Source organism: Tripterygium wilfordii, chromosome 15 (assembly GCF_013401445.1).
Source record: "Tripterygium wilfordii isolate XIE 37 chromosome 15, ASM1340144v1, whole genome shotgun sequence".
In the NCBI taxonomy this organism is placed as follows: Eukaryota; Viridiplantae; Streptophyta; class Magnoliopsida; order Celastrales; family Celastraceae; genus Tripterygium; species Tripterygium wilfordii.
In genome coordinates this window covers 4,865,289-4,887,120 of record NC_052246.1, presented here as the reverse complement: position 1 = coordinate 4,887,120, position 21,832 = coordinate 4,865,289, and the positions used below count along the sequence as shown (strand labels likewise).

Sequence of the window (21,832 nt, the reverse complement as noted above, 5' to 3'; positions counted from 1 at the left end):
GCTTTAATGCTTTATATATATGTACAGGCTTTTCATAGATTCCCCCAAACTGCATAAAATATCCTGGGAAATAAGAATCAATTGATCTTTCTAGAAACACCAATTCAAACAAATGTTAAGATGTTGTCCAAGGAATTGGAATTTCACTTACACTTTTCTTTGAATGAGCTCTTATACTAATTGTATGCGTAAATAGTATGTTAATGGTGGTTTAGACAGTTTTTTTTTTTTTTTTTTTGGGGAACACTAGCCATTAGTAGGGTATATGTATATATCTGCATATCAGATATGTCCTCATTCTGCCAAAGAAAATTTTATTTCCGTATCGATATAGCGTAAGTTGGCAGAGATTTGATCATAAGTTAATATAAGAATTTATTCTGCATTAGCTGTGTTAGCTTATATAAATTATTATTCTTCACATTTTAAATACAAGCAAGGGAAGGCATAATTCCTGATTATCACAGCACCAACAGATCCTTTTAAAACCATTCAACAAAACAGCATAAGCATAATGAAGCAAAAGTTGACACATATGCATGCCATGCATATAGCTTTAATGCATACCAAGGACAAAACAAATCAGATTATGTTGTAGCTAGCAATCAATAATATTAGTATATAGTTTGGAGTAAGATGCAGAACAGGAAGAGGGTAAGAGAATCTGCATGAGTCAAGGAGGAGGGGTGATATGATGGAAATGACTTGTAACTCTTGTTGCATCAAGTGCAAGTATGGAAGCAAGTACAATCCCTCCTCTCTCTTTTTTTTTTCTTGTTATTATTAGGTCCAATGGGTGCTTAGGATTCGTCGATGGAAGTGGCCGGCTGTCTTATGCCAATTGAAAGATGGAAAAATGAAAAAGAGTCTGGGACCCTCTTGTATATATTTTTATACAGTGTGGGGGCTGAATCAGTACCAAACTTACTGAAGGAGACGGAACAGAATGTGTGCCTTATTCTATTCTTTGCCTCAGAACATTGTCCAAGAACAAGCATCTCTCCTTGAATGTATCTGATTCCAAAGTTAGTAGGTGCTCCAGTCAACAGAATCTTCTTCTAAATTCCCACAAAGATAACCAGATATAACCTCGTTTAGTTGTTTTGTGTCTCCACCAGCACTCTCATTAACATAGATATTAGGTTACTCAACTGGACTATCATCTTTTTATACTTCAATATATACATTGACAACTGAGAAAAACTGACTACAAGACCCAGCTATGATCAAATCTAACCAAGAATCTTCAATGAAAATGAGAGAGTGGAGGTTTGAAGGACAGGAAAAGAGAAAATAGGATTCCCATAAATCCAAGTCTCATGTCCTGGGAATAAGATTCTTCCTTTTGCCAGACAAGCGAATATGAGTGAACGGGGAAGGAAATAGGGAATTTGGTATGGATCAGTTCTGGTATCTAATGCAAGGCATAAGTTGTTTCTGATTGCTATGATGCAGAGGAATAGTAATTGGGTGTCTTAGAATGGGAAGGAAAGTTAGTGGTCATGTTATCAAAGTAGGAAGGACAACATCCCTTTTTAGGTCACTGTAAATATTGGATTGAGTCAGGGAGTTTTCTTCAAGATTCTATGCCTCATTATCTCCCCCCCATCACCACTACAACCCATCCCCAGTCTATAAAAGGATTGCTTGAGCAGTCATTCGGTCTGTGAGAGAACTAGCCAAAGGAAAAGGGGTACAGGCAAGAGTACACATAAATACTATCTTGACTTGGGATTCAAATATATTGAATAAGTAAGTTCCATACTTCAGGGAGCAGCAGATTGGATATTGCAGGAAAGAACAAATCAGGTAACTATACCGACCAATCCTGATCACAATAGTTAGGTTGTCAGTTCCTTCTTCTAAGTCAAGCTAACTTTGAGTTAGGTATTTATATTTAGAGACAGAAGATGTATCATCATCCTCAACATCAAGGGAAGAACATCCACTCTTCTTCAAGAATGCCAATACCTCCTGAGAGGCACTTGTTCCTGCATCGTGGGAATGGTCAGGGAGACTCTGGACTTGTCCTTTCAACGGATGCAAAGCCTAGACTGAAATGGACGCCAGATCTTCATGAGCGCTTCATCGAAGCAGTCAACCAGCTGGGAGGAGCAGACAGTGAGTATATATATAGTGTTGAAGAGATAATGGAGTAAACATGTATATAACTCTGGCTAACTCAACTGTTGTTCTTTTCTTGCTGCAGAGGCTACTCCAAAAACAGTTCTGAAACTTATGGGGATTCCAGGACTTACCTTGTACCACCTAAAGAGTCATCTTCAGGTAATACAATAATCATCTAGAGACATAATGAAGTAGTAGTGATAATGAATCTCTTTGCCTATCTACTTTCAATGATGCTTGGGGATTCATGCATACTAATTACTCCACCTATGATTTGCAGAAATACAGGCTCAGCAAGAACCTTCATGGACTATCTAACAGTGGGAACAAAGTTGGTAAGAATCTCTCCACATACTTTCAACCATTTACAAGATACTTTTCTTACAAATCATCAAATGGAATATTTACTAAAATCTCACTGCATGCAGGTTCACTTGCTATTTCTGGAGACAGAATGCCTGAAGTAAATGCAATCCATATGAACAATTTAAGCACTTCGCCACAGACAGCAAACAAGTAAGAAGATAGATAGCATTCATGCGCTTTGGCTTCAGTAACTTATTTCTTCATGGTTTTAAAGGAATTCTACAACTTTTTTTAATTCAGAAACCTGCCGATTGGTGAAGCACTCCAGATGCAAATTGAAGTTCAGAGAAGGCTTCACGAGCAGCTGGAGGTAGAGGAGATATGAATTAGGAACACTATGTTTCATTTCATTTGAACAAGCTAAATTCATAAGTTTTATAACTGTTTAAACTGAAACAGGTACAAAGACATCTACAGCTCAGGATAGAGGCTCAGGGAAAGTACCTGCAAGCGGTGCTGGAGAAAGCTCAAGAGACTCTTGGAAGGCAAAATTTGGGTCCGGTGGGGCTTGAAGCTGCCAAAGTTCAGATTTCTCAACTGGTTTCCAAAGTATCGAACCAATGCCTGAATTCTGCATTTCCAGACCTGAAAGAACTTCAGGGCTTGTGTCCCCAACCGACTCAAGCAACACAACCCACTGACTGTTCACTGGACAGTTGCCTGACCTCCTGTGACAAATCCCTGAAGGACCAAGAAACACATCACAGTGGGATGGGATTGAGACCGTACAACGGTGGCATACTTTTCGAGCACAGAGAGATTACTGAAGAGCCTATGCTACCCCAAGCTGAACTCAAGTGGGGTGAAGATCCGAAAGAGAACCAAATGTTCCTCTCCCCAATGAGCAATGACACAGAAAGAAGAATGTTTTCTACAGAAAGAAGCTCCAGCGATTTGTCAATGAGTGTTGGACTCCATGTAGCGAGGGGCAATGACAGCAATGGCTTGCCTGAAGGAAGATTCAAAGGAACAAATCAGGGAGACAATTTTATGGACCAAACAAACAGAAGGAAAGACTCAGCAGCAAAGTTAGTGAATGAGAAGGTTTCGCAAGGATATCAACTGCCTTACCTTTCAACCAAACTAGACCTGAACGCCCACCACGAAAATGATGTTGCTTCAAACTGCAAACAGTTTGACTTGAATGGCTTCAGCTAGAGCTGAAAAGAGACTGCTCAAAGTGAATATAAGTTCACAGGACAGCTAAATCCATACATGAAAATCAGCAAGATTATAACCTGCTGCTCTTTCTTGCTGGCCACGATGCCATGAAACCATCGAGAGACACCCCATCGAATAAGTTGCAACAGAAAGACAGATTGATTTAGGGCTGTATAATATTGATTCATGCAGCATAATATGATCTTGAGTTCAAAATATGTTGACATATAGTAAATCAACTCAATGTTGCAGATTCAGCTATAACAATGTTTCTTTAACAAAAGGCTTCAAAGCATCATATTTTGTGCACAATTCAATACCTATTCATCAAATTCAAGCTAGTTGATTTATGGAAGTCTATTTCAGCTTAATACCTCTTAATTCAATTGTTTTTCATGTTGCACAATCTACTGTTGATTGATCAATGTCTGACCTTTATTGTGGTTGAGAAATGGAAAATATACTAGAATTCAAAGACTAAATTATTCCAAGTTACATTCTTAATACAGCAAACTAATCCAGCCACAGTAACATTCTGCAAGCTTTCTTCCTGTTACCATCTGGCTGAGAGATATTGATCTCTCGATCTGCTAGGCAACCTTTACAATCCAATCAACCTTCTACTGGGGTTGAGGTCATTGGACGAAGAGCCTCCCGGTGACGCGTTAACCGGCATGTTATGCATTGCTTTTCACGTACATTTGTTTAGCCAAACGTCCCTGTATTGTCAGCTTTGATATCTAATGAGCCACGTCATCATCAGTTCACCAAAGATAATAGTAGAACCCTAAAGGAGAAGTTACTTTGATAACTTCCTAAATCAAGCTCAGGGTTCTGTTCCTTTATTCATTATCACTCACTGACTGTTAATTTTTACTTCTCTTGCTTGTGAAGAGTAACAAAATGTTTCAAACTTTTCGAATCCCCAACCCTTCTGAGATTTTCTTTCTTTATATTATAGCCGTTACTAGCTCCATTACATAATTTGTCATCTTCTGCACTAATTTCCATTGTGTTTTTTGTCTTCTCATTCGTGGCTCTGTATTTTCTTTGTCTATTTTTTTCTCAATATTTCCTTTCTCATTCTTCCTCTCAAATCCCAGAATCACTCTTTGGTCTTTGCCTTTCTCTTTATTGATTTGCAGGTATTTTAGTGGTTTTCACGATTCTTTCTGATTCTACATTACTCTGTTGATAGAATTTGCTCCATTTTTCAAATCCGTTCGTTTTTCCAATATTCCCGAGTAGAAAGTTCATAACCATCTCATAAAATCGATAAATCTCTATTGAAGAAGAAAAATAAGATACAACATTTAATCCAACCATAAACGTAATTCTCTGAAATATTAAAAAAAAAAAATACCACATTTAGGTTCCGTGTCAGTTACTAGATCTCGCTGTATCCTCTGTTTCTCTCTGGCTCGTACTATTAAACGCGGATTATTATACAACAATAACTCCATCCTTTTTTCTTTAGTGGAATATACAGAGTCTCATCTGATCACCTCCGTTCTCCTTTTCACTTTTTTTTTTTTCAATGAGATCTTCCACACGATCTGAAGTTCCCAACTTTGGCGGTGCTGGATTTTAGCTAATTCTTCGTACCCACCAACAAAATGTCAAAAACGGTTCATTTTTCCCTCTCCTTCTCCTGAAAAGGTACAAATACACACACGTAATTAATAAAGCCTTCACTTTCAACTCTCCCCCTTTTTCCTAGGAAATCCTCCATATTGTAATCCCAAAGCCTTTTTTTTTTTGTCTTCCAGGAAACTACAACAGCAAGGGAAAAAATGGGTAGTGTTTGGTTACTGAAGTGGGTTTTGTTTTTGGGCCTTTTGGGATCTTTTGTTGATGGAATTGGTGTCAATTGGGGTACAATGGCGACTCACAAACTGCCACCGAAGACGGTGGTGCAAATGTTGAAGGACAATGGGATCCAAAAGGTGAAGCTATTTGACGCAGACCAGAACACCATGAGTGCTCTTGCTGGGTCTGGCATTGAGGTCATGGTGGCCATCCCCAATGATCAGCTTTCTGCCATGAATGACTATGATCGTGCCAAAGACTGGGTCAAGAGGAATGTCACTCGCTACAACTTCAATGGAGGAGTTAATATCAAGTAAGGACTTTAATTTTTCTTTATTTTTTTTTCATTCTACATGTGTGTGAGTCAAGATTGCGTTTTTTGTTTCTGCGATGTGTTGCTGCCTTGTTTTGATTGTTCGTTTCTGTAACTTGTATTGTGCTATGTTGTTTTCTAAGAACTGACATGACTAAGTTGGTTTTTTTTTTTTGGTTTTCTTCTAAATGTCCTTATATTATGATCTGCTATGTTATGCGTTAATTTCAGTTGTTGTTGCGGAGGTCTTATAATCATCTAATATCCAATTTCTTTTCTCTAACTTGTAATTGTCCTTGAATGAATGTTGATTGTTTTTGCTGAACTTTGTAGGTTTTTTTTCTGCATATCCCTGAAGTTCTTAATTTTGCTGATACCATTTGCTTTATCTTTGAATCTGTGATTATGACTTTAATCTGGGAAGTTATTTTTAGACATTATAGTATTTAATTCTGCCTTAATTGTGGCAACCAAATAGGAGTTGTTTATGGGTTGACTTGATTCTTATCTCTGCTTTTAGCCAACTTACATATGCATTGATTGTAGTGTTTATGAATTTCTTAGTTTCTTTTGTTGAAGTTATACAATATCCTTCTACATAAAGTTTTGTCAAGTGATAATAACATGGCAGATGAGACCCTCGCCCTTCAGACTTCGGGGAAGTACAGGATCTTACTCCATGATGTCAAAGTTAACAACAGAACACGTTACAGCATTATATTTTAAGAATCTTAAATCTATTGTTAAATACAAGCTGCATTTTTATCTGTTGGATTGAATGCATGTGGCTCTCCTGATAACTTTTGGAGAAAGAAAAGGAGACAGAGAATCTGACCACAGAGCTCCTACTTTTCTATGTATATTGGAGCATCAGATTCTCTTAAGAGGTGTTTTGTTGGGGGCTTGCTAGTTAAAAGGGAAAAGGAAGCATAACGAAGAAAATGTGGCTATTCCATCGTTTGAACATCTATTTTTAAAAATATTATAAAATTAGTCTCTCAACAATAGTAGATCTTATGTACTTATGTTCGCTTGATTTCAGCACGTTGGCGTCCATTAATGATGATGAGAAGCCTGTCTTAGAGGTGAAATTTAGTTCCTGTGTACTAAGACTACTAGAGCCTTATTCTTGAAGACCTCTTCATGAATCATGATCGCTAAAAAGTGTATTAAAGCACTTTAATGAAATTTTCTCTCATCTTTTCAATGGCTGGAACTTGGAAGAGGACTAGTGGGAAGTTTGGCCATCTACCTCACCAAGTTTTATCCTTAAATTTTGTGCCGCTTACAATGCTAATTTTGATTATTAGGTCATTGATGCAAGCAGTAGATGCAAATGCTTCAAATCTCTTTGCCATTTTATTTGCTGAGATAAACAATACATAGCATATTAACCTCCAATTGCTTGTTGTCTGCATTTCTCTCAGGTATGTAGCGGTTGGAAATGAGCCTTTCCTCAAATCCTACAATGGCTCATTCATAAATACCACCTTCCCAGCATTGCAGAACATCCAAAATGCTCTCAATGAAGCTGGGGTTGGAGACTCGGTTAAGGCCACTGTGCCATTAAATGCCGATGTGTATGCTTCGCCAGATAACAATAATTATCCGTCCTTTGGGAGATTCCGAAGTGATATTAATGATCTCATGACCCAGATTGTTCAGTTTATGGATAAGAACAATGCACCTTTCACAGTAAACATTTACCCTTTCTTAAGTCTCTATGGGAACGATGACTTCCCTTTTAACTATGCATTCTTTGATGGGGCCACACCCATTGTAGATTCTGGGACTGGGATTCAGTACGCCAATGTTTTTGATGCCAACTTTGACACCTTGGTTTCGTCTCTGAAAGCAGCGGGCTATGGAAACATAAACATTTTGGTAGGAGAGGTGGGTTGGCCAACAGACGGGGACAAGAATGGCAATGTTGGTAATGCGATTAGATTCTACAATGGGCTTTTACCAAGACTTGCAGGAAACGTAGGAACCCCACTTCGGCCTGGACATATTGAAGTCTACCTGTTCAGTCTGCTCGACGAAGATGCAAAAAGTATTGCTCCAGGAAATTTTGAGCGCCACTGGGGAATTTTTGGGTTCGATGGGCAGCCTAAATTCCCGATTGATTTGTCTGGCCAGAATCAGAACAAGTTTCTTGTTGGCGCACAGAATGTGCAATATCTTGCTCCAAAATGGTGTGTATTTAATCCTAATGCCAAGGACTTGAGCAAACTTGCAGATAACATAAACTACGCCTGCACATTTTCAGATTGCACAGCACTTGGATATGGTTCGTCTTGTAACAACTTGGACGCTAATGGGAATGCCTCATATGCATTCAATATGTACTACCAAGTACAGAATCAGGACGACTACTCCTGCAATTTTCAAGGTTTGGCCATGGTTACAACACAGAATGCATCACAAGGAACCTGCAATTTCATAATTCAGATCCATTCGTCTTCTTCTTCTACAGGTCCTACTCTCATTTGTCTGGTACTTGTTATAGCATCAACATTTCTACTGCTATAGATTTATGCTTGTAGAAAACTCCTGTGCTCTTAATTTATTTTCTTATCTTGTTAGCTTCATCCATTGCGGCATTTGATTCACTTCTGATTCATTCAATAAAGTTTAGATGAGTTGCTTGATTTTTCAGCTGAGTAGCCTATGCCATGCTTGTGGGTACGATTCACATGATGTAGGTTACAAATCTATCTTTGCCTGTCAAGTATGTTACTTATTGCTATAGGACAGAAGTGAATCAATGTGCACAACACCACAACCAGTAATATCTTGGAGTTTGTAGCTCCTTGTGTGCATACCAGAAACTATTGTTTCTTATTTTACACAACCGTTAATATCTTGGAGTTTTGGTTGCTTCTGCTGTACAAAGTGTTGCAACCTCTCACAGACACAGCATCAGCAACTTAAATACTGAAAGAAGAAAATCTAGTTAATATCCAACCTCTACCTACACATTGAAAATTCAAAACCCACTTCTGCTTTTCCATTAATTTGTCCTTGTCACTCTCTTTTTCAAGTCCCAACCCCTAAAGCTGAATCCCAAATCCATCACTTTTAATTCAAAGTTTAATTTCAAGATGGCAATAAATAGCATTGAAAATTTGGAATGGTGATGGGGAGAAAGTATGGGCATGCATATGGATAATTAGGCGCATTCCCCTCACACCAGACATGGGTGTCGCTAGTCGAATTTCGAGGTTCCGCAATTCGTTTAAAATTATATAGTGTGCAATTTGAATATAATAATTTGTAAGGTGTGTGAGTGTGTCGCATCACATCACATTTTTTGTTTTTCATTTTTAAAATTTGTCTGAATTTTTCTCCACTATTAGATGTAAATCGTAGATTTTAGTGAATTGCGGAGCCCCAAAACACTCGAGGTCAAGCTGATACATACACACAAATATATATATATTTGTGTCACAACTGAAAACCCAACCACCATTCAATCCAACCAATCTTACAACGCTAGCTTCACAATGTTGAATTACAAATCTTTAAATTGTAGATGTGTCTGTCACATTCACCGTTGTTGGCTTCGAGAGGGTTCCAGCACAAACTAAAGCCAAGCCTTCTCCCAAACCTAGTCTAAGATCAGTGACATTAAGTGAGGGATGAATCATGAACGTACGTTTTATGTCCAACATTCCTCAATCAAACTCTCTAGTCTCTATAGTTTATATACACATGCACGCATGCATGCAAAACTATTGTCGGCAGAAAATATAAATATAATTTACAAAATAGTGATTGTATAAGGGACCCATTCAACTGTATGAGTAGTATAAAACCAACCACCTCCAACTAAAATCATATGTTATGTCGGTTCAGCTTAGTTTGAATTTGAAATTTTAATTTTCTTTTTCTTCATTTTTTTTGGAGAATCAAACTAGAAAAGTTTTGGGAATTAGTAAATGATAAAATTGAATAAGCAAAAAAGCTTTCTAAATGTAGTAAAAAAAATGAAAAAAATGAAAAAGATATTTTTCAGAGTGTCAACCTGTCACACAGTTGTCCTTCAATCAAAAATTCAAATGTCTCACTCACTAATCATACAACATGATGCTTTATTTTTGCAAATCAAGAAAAATAGAGTCTCACTTTGTTGTTTTTGTCAAAAAAGTTTTTTTTTAAAAAAGAGAAGGTTTTGAAATTATCTTGCATCATTGATACTACTTTTTAAGAATGGGATTTTGCCTTTATAAGTTAAGGGGGGTTTGTAATCATAGGAGGCTAGAAGCGCAAGTCAATGGTGTGTGCTTGCAGTTGCAAGAAATACAATTTTGCTATGGTTTTTGGAACATGTTACTCAAAAATAATTATATTGTTCTTGACTAATCACTCTTAAACAATCATTCTAAAGTCCAAAACTTGCCAAAATATCAGTGGCACTCCTCTCAAGAATACTCCAATGAAGTACAAAATGAAGATGATGAAACAAAACAAACCTTGGACTTGGTGGTTCTTGATTTCTTTTTCAAATTCAAAAATCAGCAGAATAAGACATCTTCATCAGTACTTTGGGTTTCACACCTCAGAAAATAAGAGGAAAAATGTTGGATGTGTAAGAAAGAAAAGGACAAAGAATCTCTCTTCTTCAAACTGTTCCCCATTTTAACTAGAATCAATTGGTGGGGATGGATAATTGCTAAAATGCTGTAATCCATATTCTTGACACCATCACATGTACTAAATTTTATTAATACCATTGTTTCATCACATACACTTGTCTTGAGACTTTGGAGTGAGAATGATTCCAAAATTTTGATGCCAATACCAGGGAGCAACCATATAATCTTTTACAATAATAAGGCTGGCAAGTAAAGAACAGAATATATAATGATTTAGCTACAATAAAATAGCAATGAATTTCCCATATTGATCTTATCTAGGGTACTCTAATTTACAAAAGAGGGATTGGAACTCAACAAAAGTGACTGATCACTAGGATTAATGGAGGGAATATGACCCATTCTCATCTCCATAACTTTCTTGTGAGAATTGGAGTGCAAATAGCTTACAAAAGTAGGACTTTTTGCAGGTCTATACTCTGGCAATAGTCTTCCTGACTTGTACCTCACCCCACATGCATTGCACAATGTCTTTGGACCCATTGGTCCAGCTCTCCACTGTGGGGTCCTTTGTGATTGACAATGAGTGCACCTCCTTGGTTGTTGCTGCTGCTGCATCCCATACAAACCACCATCATTACCGTCCACACTCATCATAACCTCCTCTTTCTCTGTCTCCTCGTTAGCATCCCCTTTATCCTCTTTTGTTTCTTCTATATTGTTACTTTGGGGTTCTTGTTTTATGGGTATCATTAGTTCACTATCAGCTAACCAATGTGTTTGTTGGAGCAAAGGGGGGTCTGAGGATGTGAAATAAAGAGTGTGGTTATGCGGGTTTAGGTTATAAGACCAACTAGTCAGTGCATCACTCTTGTTGGTTTTGGCAGTTGGGGATGTCCTTTTTCTCTTGGTTCTGGCCTTTCCTGGGATTACAAATTTGTGCAAGGAAGGTGGGTTTTGTTGGGTTTTGGTCAATTTTGGGTTTAAGGTTGGGTTTTGACCACTAGAAGGTAGTGCTGGAAGACAACTTCCTGTGCTTGACAAACAGTCCTCTACAAATACCGACAGCCATTCCAAGCTCATATCCACTTCCTACATTCACAACAGCCACAAACACCAAAACCAAAAATCACTAAAATTAGGTAATAAGTGATGCAATTGCAACACAGAAGCACAAAGTTTCAATCTTTATTGAAAAAACAAATTGGGTCAATATATCTCAAGGAAAAGAAGCTTAATTTGAGGGGAAAAAACAGAAAATAGGAAAATTAACACAGAAGCGCAAGGTTTAATTCTCTGTTAAAACCAAACTGGGTCGAAACATATTGAGAGAAACAAAGCAGCAAATCAAGAAATATTGGATAAACAAGCAGGAAAACAGAACCATATAAGGGACACATAATGAAAGCACTCAATGGTACATGTTAAGAAAACAAATAGACCAAGAAAAAGTTGTGCTTCAACATCTCAACTTGAAAGGGAATGAGAGACTGAGACGAACCATGTTTTGAGCAGAGAAAAGGTCATCGAGAGTGGTTGAAGCAAGTTGGTCTGGCTGGTACTCACCGGAGACTTTCACATTAGGGCACAACTCCATGGCCAAGAAAGGAAAGTAGCTTCTTGTGAATAAAATCCACAGAAACAGAGAGACAGAGAGAGATAAAGAGGAAGAGAGAATGTGAAGGAATGGGGAGAGACTTCCTACAAAGATGTCTATTTTTCGTGTCCTCGTTTATGTCGGTAGATAAAGCTAAAAGACCTCATCAATCATCCACACAATCCCTAAATTCTAATTCTCACCATTTCCCTCCACTCTCTTTTTTTAACTTTCTTTTCTTTATTTCCTTCCTTTTCACTCCACCCTCTGTTTTTTATATGTACTTTTTTCTGTCAGTCTTAGCATTATCTTGTTTTTTATATGTACTTTTTAAAAAATATATGTTTTTTATTGGAATCGAATTTTGACATATATATACCTAAATCAATCAATTATCAATCGAATCACCTTTCGATAGCATTATCTTGTTTTCTATCATTGTATGACTGTTAATATTGACTTTTCTTGGTTTCAGAAATATGATTTTTTTTTAACCATAGGTGATTTGTGTTTTTATGTGAATAATTGAAAACTTCAAAGTTGAATGCAATTGTTGGGAAAGTTTTTGTTGGGGTCCCAGAAATGAAAACTTATGTTGGGTAGATGTTTCTCACCCATCACTGAATCAATAAAGGCCGTGGGACTGGGATAGGCTCATCCACAAATGCTACTCTCAATGCAGGAACAAGGACTTTGGCCCGTTTGGTGCACCAATTTTCGTGCAGCATATAATTTGTTCTTTGACAATTTATTGTAGTGACTAAGCGCATGTATAATGGTCACTTGAAAACAGAAATATGAAGAACTTGGCATACTAATTCACAATGTTACTAGCCCACAATGAAATAAAAATGACATTTGTGTTTCACTTGAAACAATCCACATACTTGAGATATGGAGTGTCTATTGTGGATTAAAATTGGACCCACAAAGTCAATACAAACGAGACACGTATTTAACAAATTCTAAATCATTTTTTTCCCTATTTTCTATGCGCGTTTGTATTTCTATTCCACTTTCACTCTTTCACGTGATAAAATGTCTTTAAAAATCAGCACACATGTTGTTTTTTTTTGCCAACGGAATGATATCATCTGTATTTCAAGTTTTTAAAATACAATGTTAATGAATTGAATAAAACTTCGAACTTCCATTATCTTCTATTTTGACATTTTATCAAATTTCAAACTTCCATTAAATTAAAGAATTTTAACACATGTGAGGTTTAATTATAATTTTATGTGGTGATTGGTTGAATATCTTGCAAAAGAGAGGGAAATTATAGTTCAAAGGTAATTGTGTTTCATGTGTATGTTTTTTTGTACCATTGTATGAGGTCTCTTGATAATATTGGGATGCACAAACACCAAGACAAAATGTAACACTTCAAATTATCCCGATTTGGACTATTTAAAGACCATTTAACATGTCATTTACTTGCATACCCTCAATTATCATTGCTCTGGACGACAATGCCCCCGATTTGGACCAATTGCAGAACCCAAAAATTGTGCAGTGCCCCAAGATTGATACAAAAGATGGAATAAATATTAATTACATTTTAATGTGCAGCCAAAATATTTATTTTGATTGAATTAAATTTTGCTTGAGAGTAAAGGTGAGATACCAAATTAATCAGAACACATAATTACATAAATGGTAATAGTTGGCAGTTTCTTAAATATTAGTAATAATTATTTTGTCAATATAAATTCTTTAAATAATTATTAATATATTTTTTAAAAATTATTATTTATTTTACAATTTATTAGCATAAATAACAACTTTAATGCATAATACTCCTGCATGTAATTTACACGAAAATTTTAACACCATATATCCTACCAACAAAAGCAACACCCAAATTTCAATAACCATATATGCTATCATTTATTATCTACACTATATACTACTGTTCAAATTATCTATCAAACACTATGCCAACAATTATTCCAGTAATAATATAACAACAAATGAAGTGCATTACTTGGCCATAAAAAATCCTCTTCACGACTTTAACATAGAGAGAGGTCATTATTTGACTTATTTATGTGAACAAGTGAAACTTCTATTGCAATAGTAAGGATGAGCAAACAAATAACTAAGCAAATCGTACATTTACTATCTCTAATTTACTATCTCCACATGTGGAATCAGTGGCGGATCCAGGATCCAAATTCACTAGGCCAAGCACAATTAAATAGTTGGGTTCGAAGGCAATGACCTTGAATTTTTTTTTGAGTTATTTATAAGACACAATAATCACTAATAATAGCTTCAAGAAATAAAACATCCAAATCACCAAAAACATAGCTTGAATTAAAAGCAAGCAACACTCATTGAATTGATATCTCCAATAATGGCTTATCAACAAGGCTATGAAAGCATTACACACGAGAATGAGCTAATTTTCATATTGTGTGGCAGATCTGCCTTTGCGTGACATGATTTTTTTTCCTTTGTTGAGCTTTAAATTAATTTATCTTGTTGTCAAATAGAAAAATCTTTTATGCATGGGCATGAAGTCTCAAATTTAAGCCTACATCAAATGGTAAATGACAAATTTATATAGTGTCATTAGGGTACTTGCAATGGTAAATTGTTATTGGACCAACAAATATGTTGTCTTTTGCTGATGTGGTTGTATTGAAAAATGTGTTTTATTGATATGGTTGTATTGAGAGACGAGTTTTGTTGATGTGACTATATTGGGATTATGTGTTTTGATGTAATTTTGTTAGCCTTCATATTGGGTGAGAATGAATAATGTATAGAAATTTGTGTTTTACTGATGTGGTTGTATTGGGATATGTGTTTTGCTGATATGATTGTATTGAGAGACGTGATTGACTTGAAATGACATGGCTAGTAATTGATTTTAGGGAGATTTGACCTAGGTGCGCTAGTACCGACCTAGGTACGGGTTCGTTATTCCCGGATTGTTATTGATGTGTGTGAATCAGTTTTGTTGCAAATCAGTGACCCTTGGTTGATTCCCAAGCCTTGGTGCTTCTTTTTCATCTTGAATCTTATTCCATTTCTTTTAGCTTGTTTAGTTATAAATTGCATTAGCTCGATTTGCATCCTTATTCCAAGAAAACGTCAAAAATGCTTTACTGTTTGCTTGTCCTTAGTTAATTACTGAACCAAACAAACTTGAGTTGATCTTTACTTTGTTTGCATTGTCCATACATACATGCAAGTATACTTTTGGATTAGACATAACTTCGTCCCTGTGGATTCGACCCTTGCTTATCATTGTACTGTAGTCGCCGACTAGTACACTTGCTAGTAAGGTTAAATTAAGACCCAACAACAATTAACCAGAATATGAACTGGTGAACCGAAAGCCTGCTTCCCCGAATCGAGCAGTGACTTGACCTGGTCAGAATTGGAGACATCGGCTTTAAAGGTAATGGCTCTTGCGGAATTTTAGTGACCATAAGAATTGATCTCAGTGGCTACTTGTTCAGCTTGGGCAGACCGGCAGAGTTGGAGGTGTAGTCGACAACGATTTTGGCCCCAAGTTGAGCCAAATGGAGTGCAATGGCTCGATCAATTCCACGGGAGGAGCTGATGACTATAGCAACGCGGTCATGAAGAGTAAGGGATGGTGGTTGGAGACTGGTGGTGGATATGGGTGCGACGCTATGGTGGTGGCCATGGGAGTGCAGAGATTAGAGAGAGTGAAGATTAATTAACAAGATTCCCTATTTATTGAGTTAATAATGGAGAGTATTATTTGGGCCCAGCCCAAAACGTTTGAGTTAATGGGTATGCATGATGGTTTAAGCCCAATGTGATCACACCTACCACTGTCGTTATTTGATGTATATATATGAGAAAGTGAGAAACGTGCTGCATAACCATTCATTCCTTTGTCATTGAAAGAAAATTGGGACCATTGACAATATGATTGCCACTTGAGTTTCAATCTATTGCTTAAACAATCTTAAGCAACATGTAGCCCATCAATTATTTCCATATTTGTTTTTTGCATGGATTCAAGATTTTGTTTTTTCAACAATAAAACTTACTAATAATTATTATCTACACGTATTTGGTTTGAATCTACAATCAGAGATTAGGGGGCATCGATGGTTTTTACTGTTCTTCTTATTGGGTCTAGGGGCATGTGATTTGCTTGACACCTATGCTTGTTTGCTTTATGTCCAAAAAAAAAAAGCAAGCAAACGACGTCAAAAATCATGTAAACAAAACTGCATTATTATGCATATACACATATCCCTTATTTGTCATGTCACCAAAATACAATTTCCAAATAAATTTGTTGGGCCAATTGGCCATTCACCATTGTAATGACTCTAATTCAGCTTAATTAAACAAAAATGAGAAGTCACGAGGTTAATTGTACTAAAACGACTTATGAGAGTTCCTTTTGAATTTCCAACCAAGCATGGGGGCATGGGATTTGCTTGACCCCTATGCTTGTTTGCTTTATGTCCAAAAATAAAAAAAGCAAGCAAACGACGCCAAAAATCATGTAAACAAAAATGCACAATTATGCACATACACATATCCCTTATTTGTCGTGTCACCCAAATACAATTTCCAAAGAAATTTGATGGGTCAATTGGCCATTTACCATTGTAATTGCTCTAATTAAGCCTAATTAAACTAAAATGGGAAGTCACGAGGGTTAATTGTACTAATACGACTTATGAGAGTTACTTTTGAATTTCCAACCAAGCATAGGGGCATTGGATTTGCTTGACCCCTATGCTTGTTTGCTTATGTCCAAAAATAAAAAAAGCAAGCAAACAACGTCAAAATTCTTGTAAACAAAAGTGCACCATTATACATATACACATATCCCCTATTTCTCATGTCACCAAAATACAATTTCCAAAGAAATTTGTTGGGCCAATTGGTCATTTACCATTGTAATTGCTCTAATTAAGCTTAATTAAACTAAAATGGGAAATCACGAGGGTTAATTGTACTAATACGATTTATGATAATTCTTTTTGAATTTCCACCTAAGCATAGGCGCATGGGATTTGCTTGACCCCTATCTTGTTTGCTTTATGTCCAAAAAAAAAAAAACAAAGCAAACGATGTCAAAAATCATGTAAACAAAAATGCACCATTATGCACATACACATATCCCTTGTTTGTCATGTCACCAAAATACAATTTCCAAAGAAATGTGTTGGGTCAATTGGCCATTTACCATTGTAATTGCTCTAATTAAGCTTAATTCAATAAAAATGGGAAGTCGCGAGGGTTAATTGCACTAATACGACTTATGAGAGTTCCTTTTCAATTTTCAACTAAGCATAGGGGCATGAGATTTGCTTGACCCCTATGTTTGTTTGCTTTATGTCCAAAAAAAAAAAAAAGAGCAAGCAAACGATGTCAAAATTCTTGTAAACAGAAGTGCACCATTATGCACATACACATAGCCCTTATTTGTCATGTCACCAAAATACAATTTTCAAAGAAATTTGTTGGGCCAATTGGCCATTTACCATTGTAATTGCTCTAATTAAGCTTAATTAAACTAAAATGGGAAGTCATGAGAGTTAATAATACTAATATGACTTATAAGAGTTCCTTTTGAATTTCCAACCAAGCATAGGGGCATGAGATTTGCTTGACCCCTATGCTTGTTTGTTTAATGTCCAAAAATTAAAAAAAAAAAAAACAAGCAAACGACGTCAAAAGTCATGTAAACGAAAATGAACCATTATGCACATACACATATCCCTTATTTGACATGTCACCAAAATACAATTTCCAAATAAATTTGTTGGGCCAATTGGCCATTTACCATTGTAATTGCTCTAATTAAGCTTAATAAAACTAAAATGGGAAGTGACGAGGGTTAATTGTACTAATACGACTTATGAGAGTTCATTTTGAATTTCCAACCAAGCATAGGGGCGTGGGATTTGTTTGACCCCTATGTTTGTTTGCTTTATGTCCAAAAATGAGAAGGCAAGCAAACAACGTCAAAAATCATGTCAGCAAAAATGCATCATTATGCACATACACATATCCCTTATTTGTCATGTCACCGAAATACAATTTCCAAATAAATTTGTTGGGTCAATTTGTCATTTACCATTGTAATTGCTCTACTTAAGCTTAATGAAACTAAAATAGGAAGTCACGAGGGTTAATTGTGCTAATACGACAAATGGGAGTTCCTCTTGAATTTCCAACCAAGCATAGGGGCATGGGTTATTTCTAGCAATGAATTCTGTTCACCAAAAGAAATTGCAGTTCATGGTGACTATTTGGATCATCTCCTTTTCCTTGCCAATTCTTTTTTCTTAACTAAGAATGACATCATACAAATTTGTCATTTCGACATTTGATATGGCAAGACTTGGGTCGTTAGATCCGCATACACACAAATTTCTCTCCTAACGACAAGGTATTTGAGTGAAAACTCAACGTAAACAAGGAATTGAACTCAGGAACTTGCCAATTCATCTAAAACGATTATCCAATGAATTCTCATGAAATTAAAAAACATGGTTGTATATCAAAACAAAAAAACGCATGCAATGGTTTACAGACAAAATACAGGACTAATTTTTGAAGCAATTAAGCAGTAGTAGCAGCAGCAGCATCATCCAAGAGATTGGTAATGGTTAAAGCAATGCTGCATATCTGGCTAAACAATTCATTCATTTCAGTTAATGGAGAATCATGTCCTGGTTCTTCATGGAACCCTTCCTCGCACGATTGTGCGTCGGTCATGGCAGCAGTGATCCATGTATTAGCATCATTGTAACGTTTGGACTGCAAAGCTTCAATCGAGTCACGAACCTGTTCGATCACGTCTTGGAAACCCTCGGAACAATCTGCTAAACATTGTCGTTCAAACTCATTCGTCGTTGAGTTGGACAAATCAAGAACCAGTTCAAATATTGCAGTAGCATTTTTTGATGCAAACTGGAGTGCAATCTTGCCCAAGTCTTGAAAGTCAGATCCTTTGCTCTCTGGGTCCGATTCAAGAATGGCTTTGCATACGTTTTTGTACAGAGTTCGATCACAAGCTTGAGCGATTAAATCTTCTGGTTCGGGCGCAACACTAGGACTTGGCGTCTCATTCGCGAGCGTTTGATGCAAACAAAGAACAGCAGCAAGTAAAAGTAAGCATAGACTTGGGAATATTTTGTTCATGTTTTATGTCTGTGTTTTTAGTATTGTTTTAGTTGCTTTTTAAATGTTCTTAATAAGGGAAGTTACAGGCCTATAGGAAGGATATGTGATGGATCATGCATGGATGGAGAGAACCAAACGCTTGACCATCCAAAGATAACCAAATTTAGATGTGAGTCAATTCTCTAAGGCTGAATCAAACTCTACACAGAGAAGCTTTGCACCATTTCAACCCTAAAAAACTGGTTTGTTTAGTGAAGTTTCCGTCCATAACTATAAACGCACCTTAATTGAAGGATTAAGTTTGAAGAAGCAAAAGCAAATAGAGATAAACATTGCCAAACTAACTCTTTTAACATTTTTCATGGATTACCATCCAAGCGATGAAACATTTTGGAATATGCTTGTTCGTATGAACCATAATCTACAAATAAAAATGAAAGGCTATCAAAGGTGTCATAAACTTCGCCACTCATACAAACATTCAGTTTCAAGGGTCATATTAACATTCATCATTATAGATTGACAAGAAAATCACATGTGAAGAATTGGTTAAACCATGCCTTTGAGCACCCCGATATCATGTAAATTCAGATGCATACTCATCATAAAGAACAAACACGATTAGCTTATCGCAAATTATAATGCATCTCATATCTAATTTCTAACAACCCCCAAACTACTGCGGTTTAATAATAAACTCCAATGCACGATATAAACCTTGGTCATAGCCTCCCTCCCAGGATACCATTGGCAAAATGGTACACCGAATATCCATAAAACTAGCTGAACAGACAAAGTAAATTCACGGTGATGCCACTCCCTTTCAGCTCTTTAGCTAGAATCTTCGTCATTGCCTCCACAGCAGCCTTCGATGCAGCGTACGCCCCAAACCCTGGTTTTAGCGCACCCACAATGGAAGACGATAGCAATATGATTCGCCCTCCGCCGCCTCGCTTCAGCCGCGACGATGCCTCCTTACAGCACAAGAATGCCCCTCTAGTGTTGATACTGAAACAATCGATCACTAGAATTATGAAATTGAAATGAACAAAAACGCTACATCCAAAATCTCTTATAATCAATACCTGAAAATTCGATCAAAATCCTCCACAGAAGTGTTGGGAATTGTGGGATACTTGGAATCCAGAACTCCGGCACTATTAACCAGAATATGAATTGGTGAACCGAAAGCCTGCTCCGCCGAATCGAACAACGACTTGACCTGGTCAGCATCGGAGACATCGGCTTTAAAGGTAATGGCTCTTGCGGAGTTTTCGTGACTAGAAGAATTGATCTCGCTGGCTACTTGTTCAGCTTGGGCAGAGTTGGAGGTGTAGTTGACAACGATTTTGGCCCCAAGTTGAGCCAAATGGAGAGCGATGGCTCGACCGATTCCACGGGAGGAGCCGGTGACTATAGCAACGCGGTCATGGAGAGTAAGGGATGGTGGTTGGAGACTGGTGGTGGTGCGGCGGCTATGGTGGTGGCCATGGGAGTGCAGAGATTAAAGAGAGTGAAGATTAATTAACAAGATTCCCTATTTATAGAGTTAATAATTTCTAATCCTCCAATCTAGGGTTTCTCTTCTTACTAATAAAGGTTTTGAACGTTGTCTGAAAATTGAGGTAAACAGGGCCTAATGGAGAGTATTATTTAGGCCCAGCCCAAAACGTTTGAGTTAATGGGTATGCATGATGGTTTAAGCTCAGTGTGATCACACCTACCACAGTCGTTATTTGATGAATATATATGAGAAAAGTGTTGCATAACCATTCATTTCTTTGTCATTGAAAGAAAATTGGGACCACTGGCAATATGATTGCCACTTGAGTTTCAATCTATTGCTTAAACAATCTTAAGCAACATGTAGCCCATCAATTATTTCCATATTATTTTTTTTTGCATGGATTCAAGATTTTGTTTTTTCAACAATAACACATTGTAATAATTATTATCTACACGTATTCGGTTTGAATCTACAATTCGAGATTAGGGGCATGGATGGTTTGGATTTTACTGTTCTTTTTATTGGGTTATGAAAATTGTTGAGCTACAATAATACCAATTTCTTGGCCTTATTTTGATGCACCAAGCATAGGGGTATGAGATTTGCTTGACCCCTATGCTTGTTTGCTTTATGTCCAAAAATAAAAAGCAAGCAAACGACGTCAAAAATCATGTAAACAAAAATGCATCATTATACACGTACACATATCACTTATTTATCATGTCACCAAAATACAATTTCCAAATAAATTTGTTGGGCCAATTGGCCATTTACCATTGTAATTGCTCTAATTAATCTTAATTAAACTAAAATGGGAAGTCACGATGGTTAATTGTACTAATATGACTTATGAGAGTTTCTTTTGAATTTCCAACCAAGCATACGGGCATGGGATTTGCATGACCCATATGCTTGTTTGCTTTATGTCCAAAAATAAAAAAGCAAGCAAACAACATCAAAAATCATGTAAACAAAAATGCACCATTATGCACATACACATATCCCTTATTTTTCATGTCATCAAAATACAATTTCCAAATAAATTTCTTGGGCCAATTGGCTATTTACCATTGTAATTGCTCTAATTAAGATTAATTAAACTAAAATGGGAAGTCACGAGGGTTAATTGTACTAATACGACTTATGAGAGTTCCTTTTGAATTTCCAACCAAGCATAGGGGCATGGGATTTGCTTGACCCCTATGCTTGTTTGC

The 21,832-nt window shown here is 36.7% G+C and overlaps 5 protein-coding genes across 6 annotated transcripts; 2 read left to right on the top strand and 3 right to left on the bottom strand.

The window, feature by feature from the left end:
* The first annotated feature begins 1,628 nt into the window (after positions 1-1,628).
* LOC120016511 (myb-related protein 2-like) lies at positions 1,629-3,966 on the top strand. 2 transcript variants are annotated; one of them, XM_038869322.1, is made up of 7 exons: positions 1,629-1,809; positions 1,888-2,121; positions 2,210-2,286; positions 2,408-2,462; positions 2,556-2,643; positions 2,734-2,803; positions 2,893-3,966. In XM_038869322.1, the coding sequence occupies exons 2-7, from the start codon at positions 1,911-1,913 to the stop codon at positions 3,649-3,651; spliced, it is 1,260 nt and encodes a 419-aa protein (XP_038725250.1). In that variant the 5' UTR covers positions 1,629-1,809; positions 1,888-1,910; the 3' UTR covers positions 3,652-3,966. The 2 variants fall into 2 exon arrangements, with proteins under 2 accessions (XP_038725250.1, XP_038725249.1); XM_038869321.1 differs by having other exon boundaries at positions 1,630-1,809; positions 1,902-2,121.
* A 1,055-nt stretch (positions 3,967-5,021) lies between these two features.
* On the top strand, positions 5,022-8,434 carry LOC120016174 (glucan endo-1,3-beta-glucosidase 8-like). The gene is made up of 3 exons (XM_038868816.1): positions 5,022-5,282; positions 5,424-5,776; positions 7,204-8,434. The coding sequence occupies exons 1-3, from the start codon at positions 5,271-5,273 to the stop codon at positions 8,306-8,308; spliced, it is 1,470 nt and encodes a 489-aa protein (XP_038724744.1). The 5' UTR covers positions 5,022-5,270; the 3' UTR covers positions 8,309-8,434.
* A 2,183-nt stretch (positions 8,435-10,617) lies between these two features.
* LOC120016175 (GATA transcription factor 2-like) lies at positions 10,618-12,160 on the bottom strand. The gene is made up of 2 exons (XM_038868817.1): positions 11,876-12,160; positions 10,618-11,466 (listed from the first exon to the last, which is right to left on the bottom strand). The coding sequence occupies exons 1-2, from the start codon at positions 11,969-11,971 to the stop codon at positions 10,702-10,704; spliced, it is 861 nt and encodes a 286-aa protein (XP_038724745.1). The 5' UTR covers positions 11,972-12,160; the 3' UTR covers positions 10,618-10,701.
* A 6,387-nt stretch (positions 12,161-18,547) lies between these two features.
* Positions 18,548-19,129, bottom strand: LOC120017333 (pectinesterase 1-like). Its single transcript, XM_038870508.1, has one exon. It carries the CDS (start codon positions 19,127-19,129, stop codon positions 18,548-18,550), a length of 582 nt encoding a protein of 193 aa, XP_038726436.1.
* Positions 19,130-19,688: 559 nt separating this feature from the next.
* On the bottom strand, positions 19,689-20,609 carry LOC120017332 (NADPH-dependent aldehyde reductase-like protein, chloroplastic; the record flags this gene model as incomplete). The annotated part of the gene is made up of 2 exons (XM_038870507.1): positions 19,689-20,119; positions 20,197-20,609. Coding segments are annotated over 2 exons (642 nt in total), but the record flags the coding sequence as incomplete, so codon positions are not given.
* Positions 20,610-21,832: the final 1,223 nt, after the last annotated feature.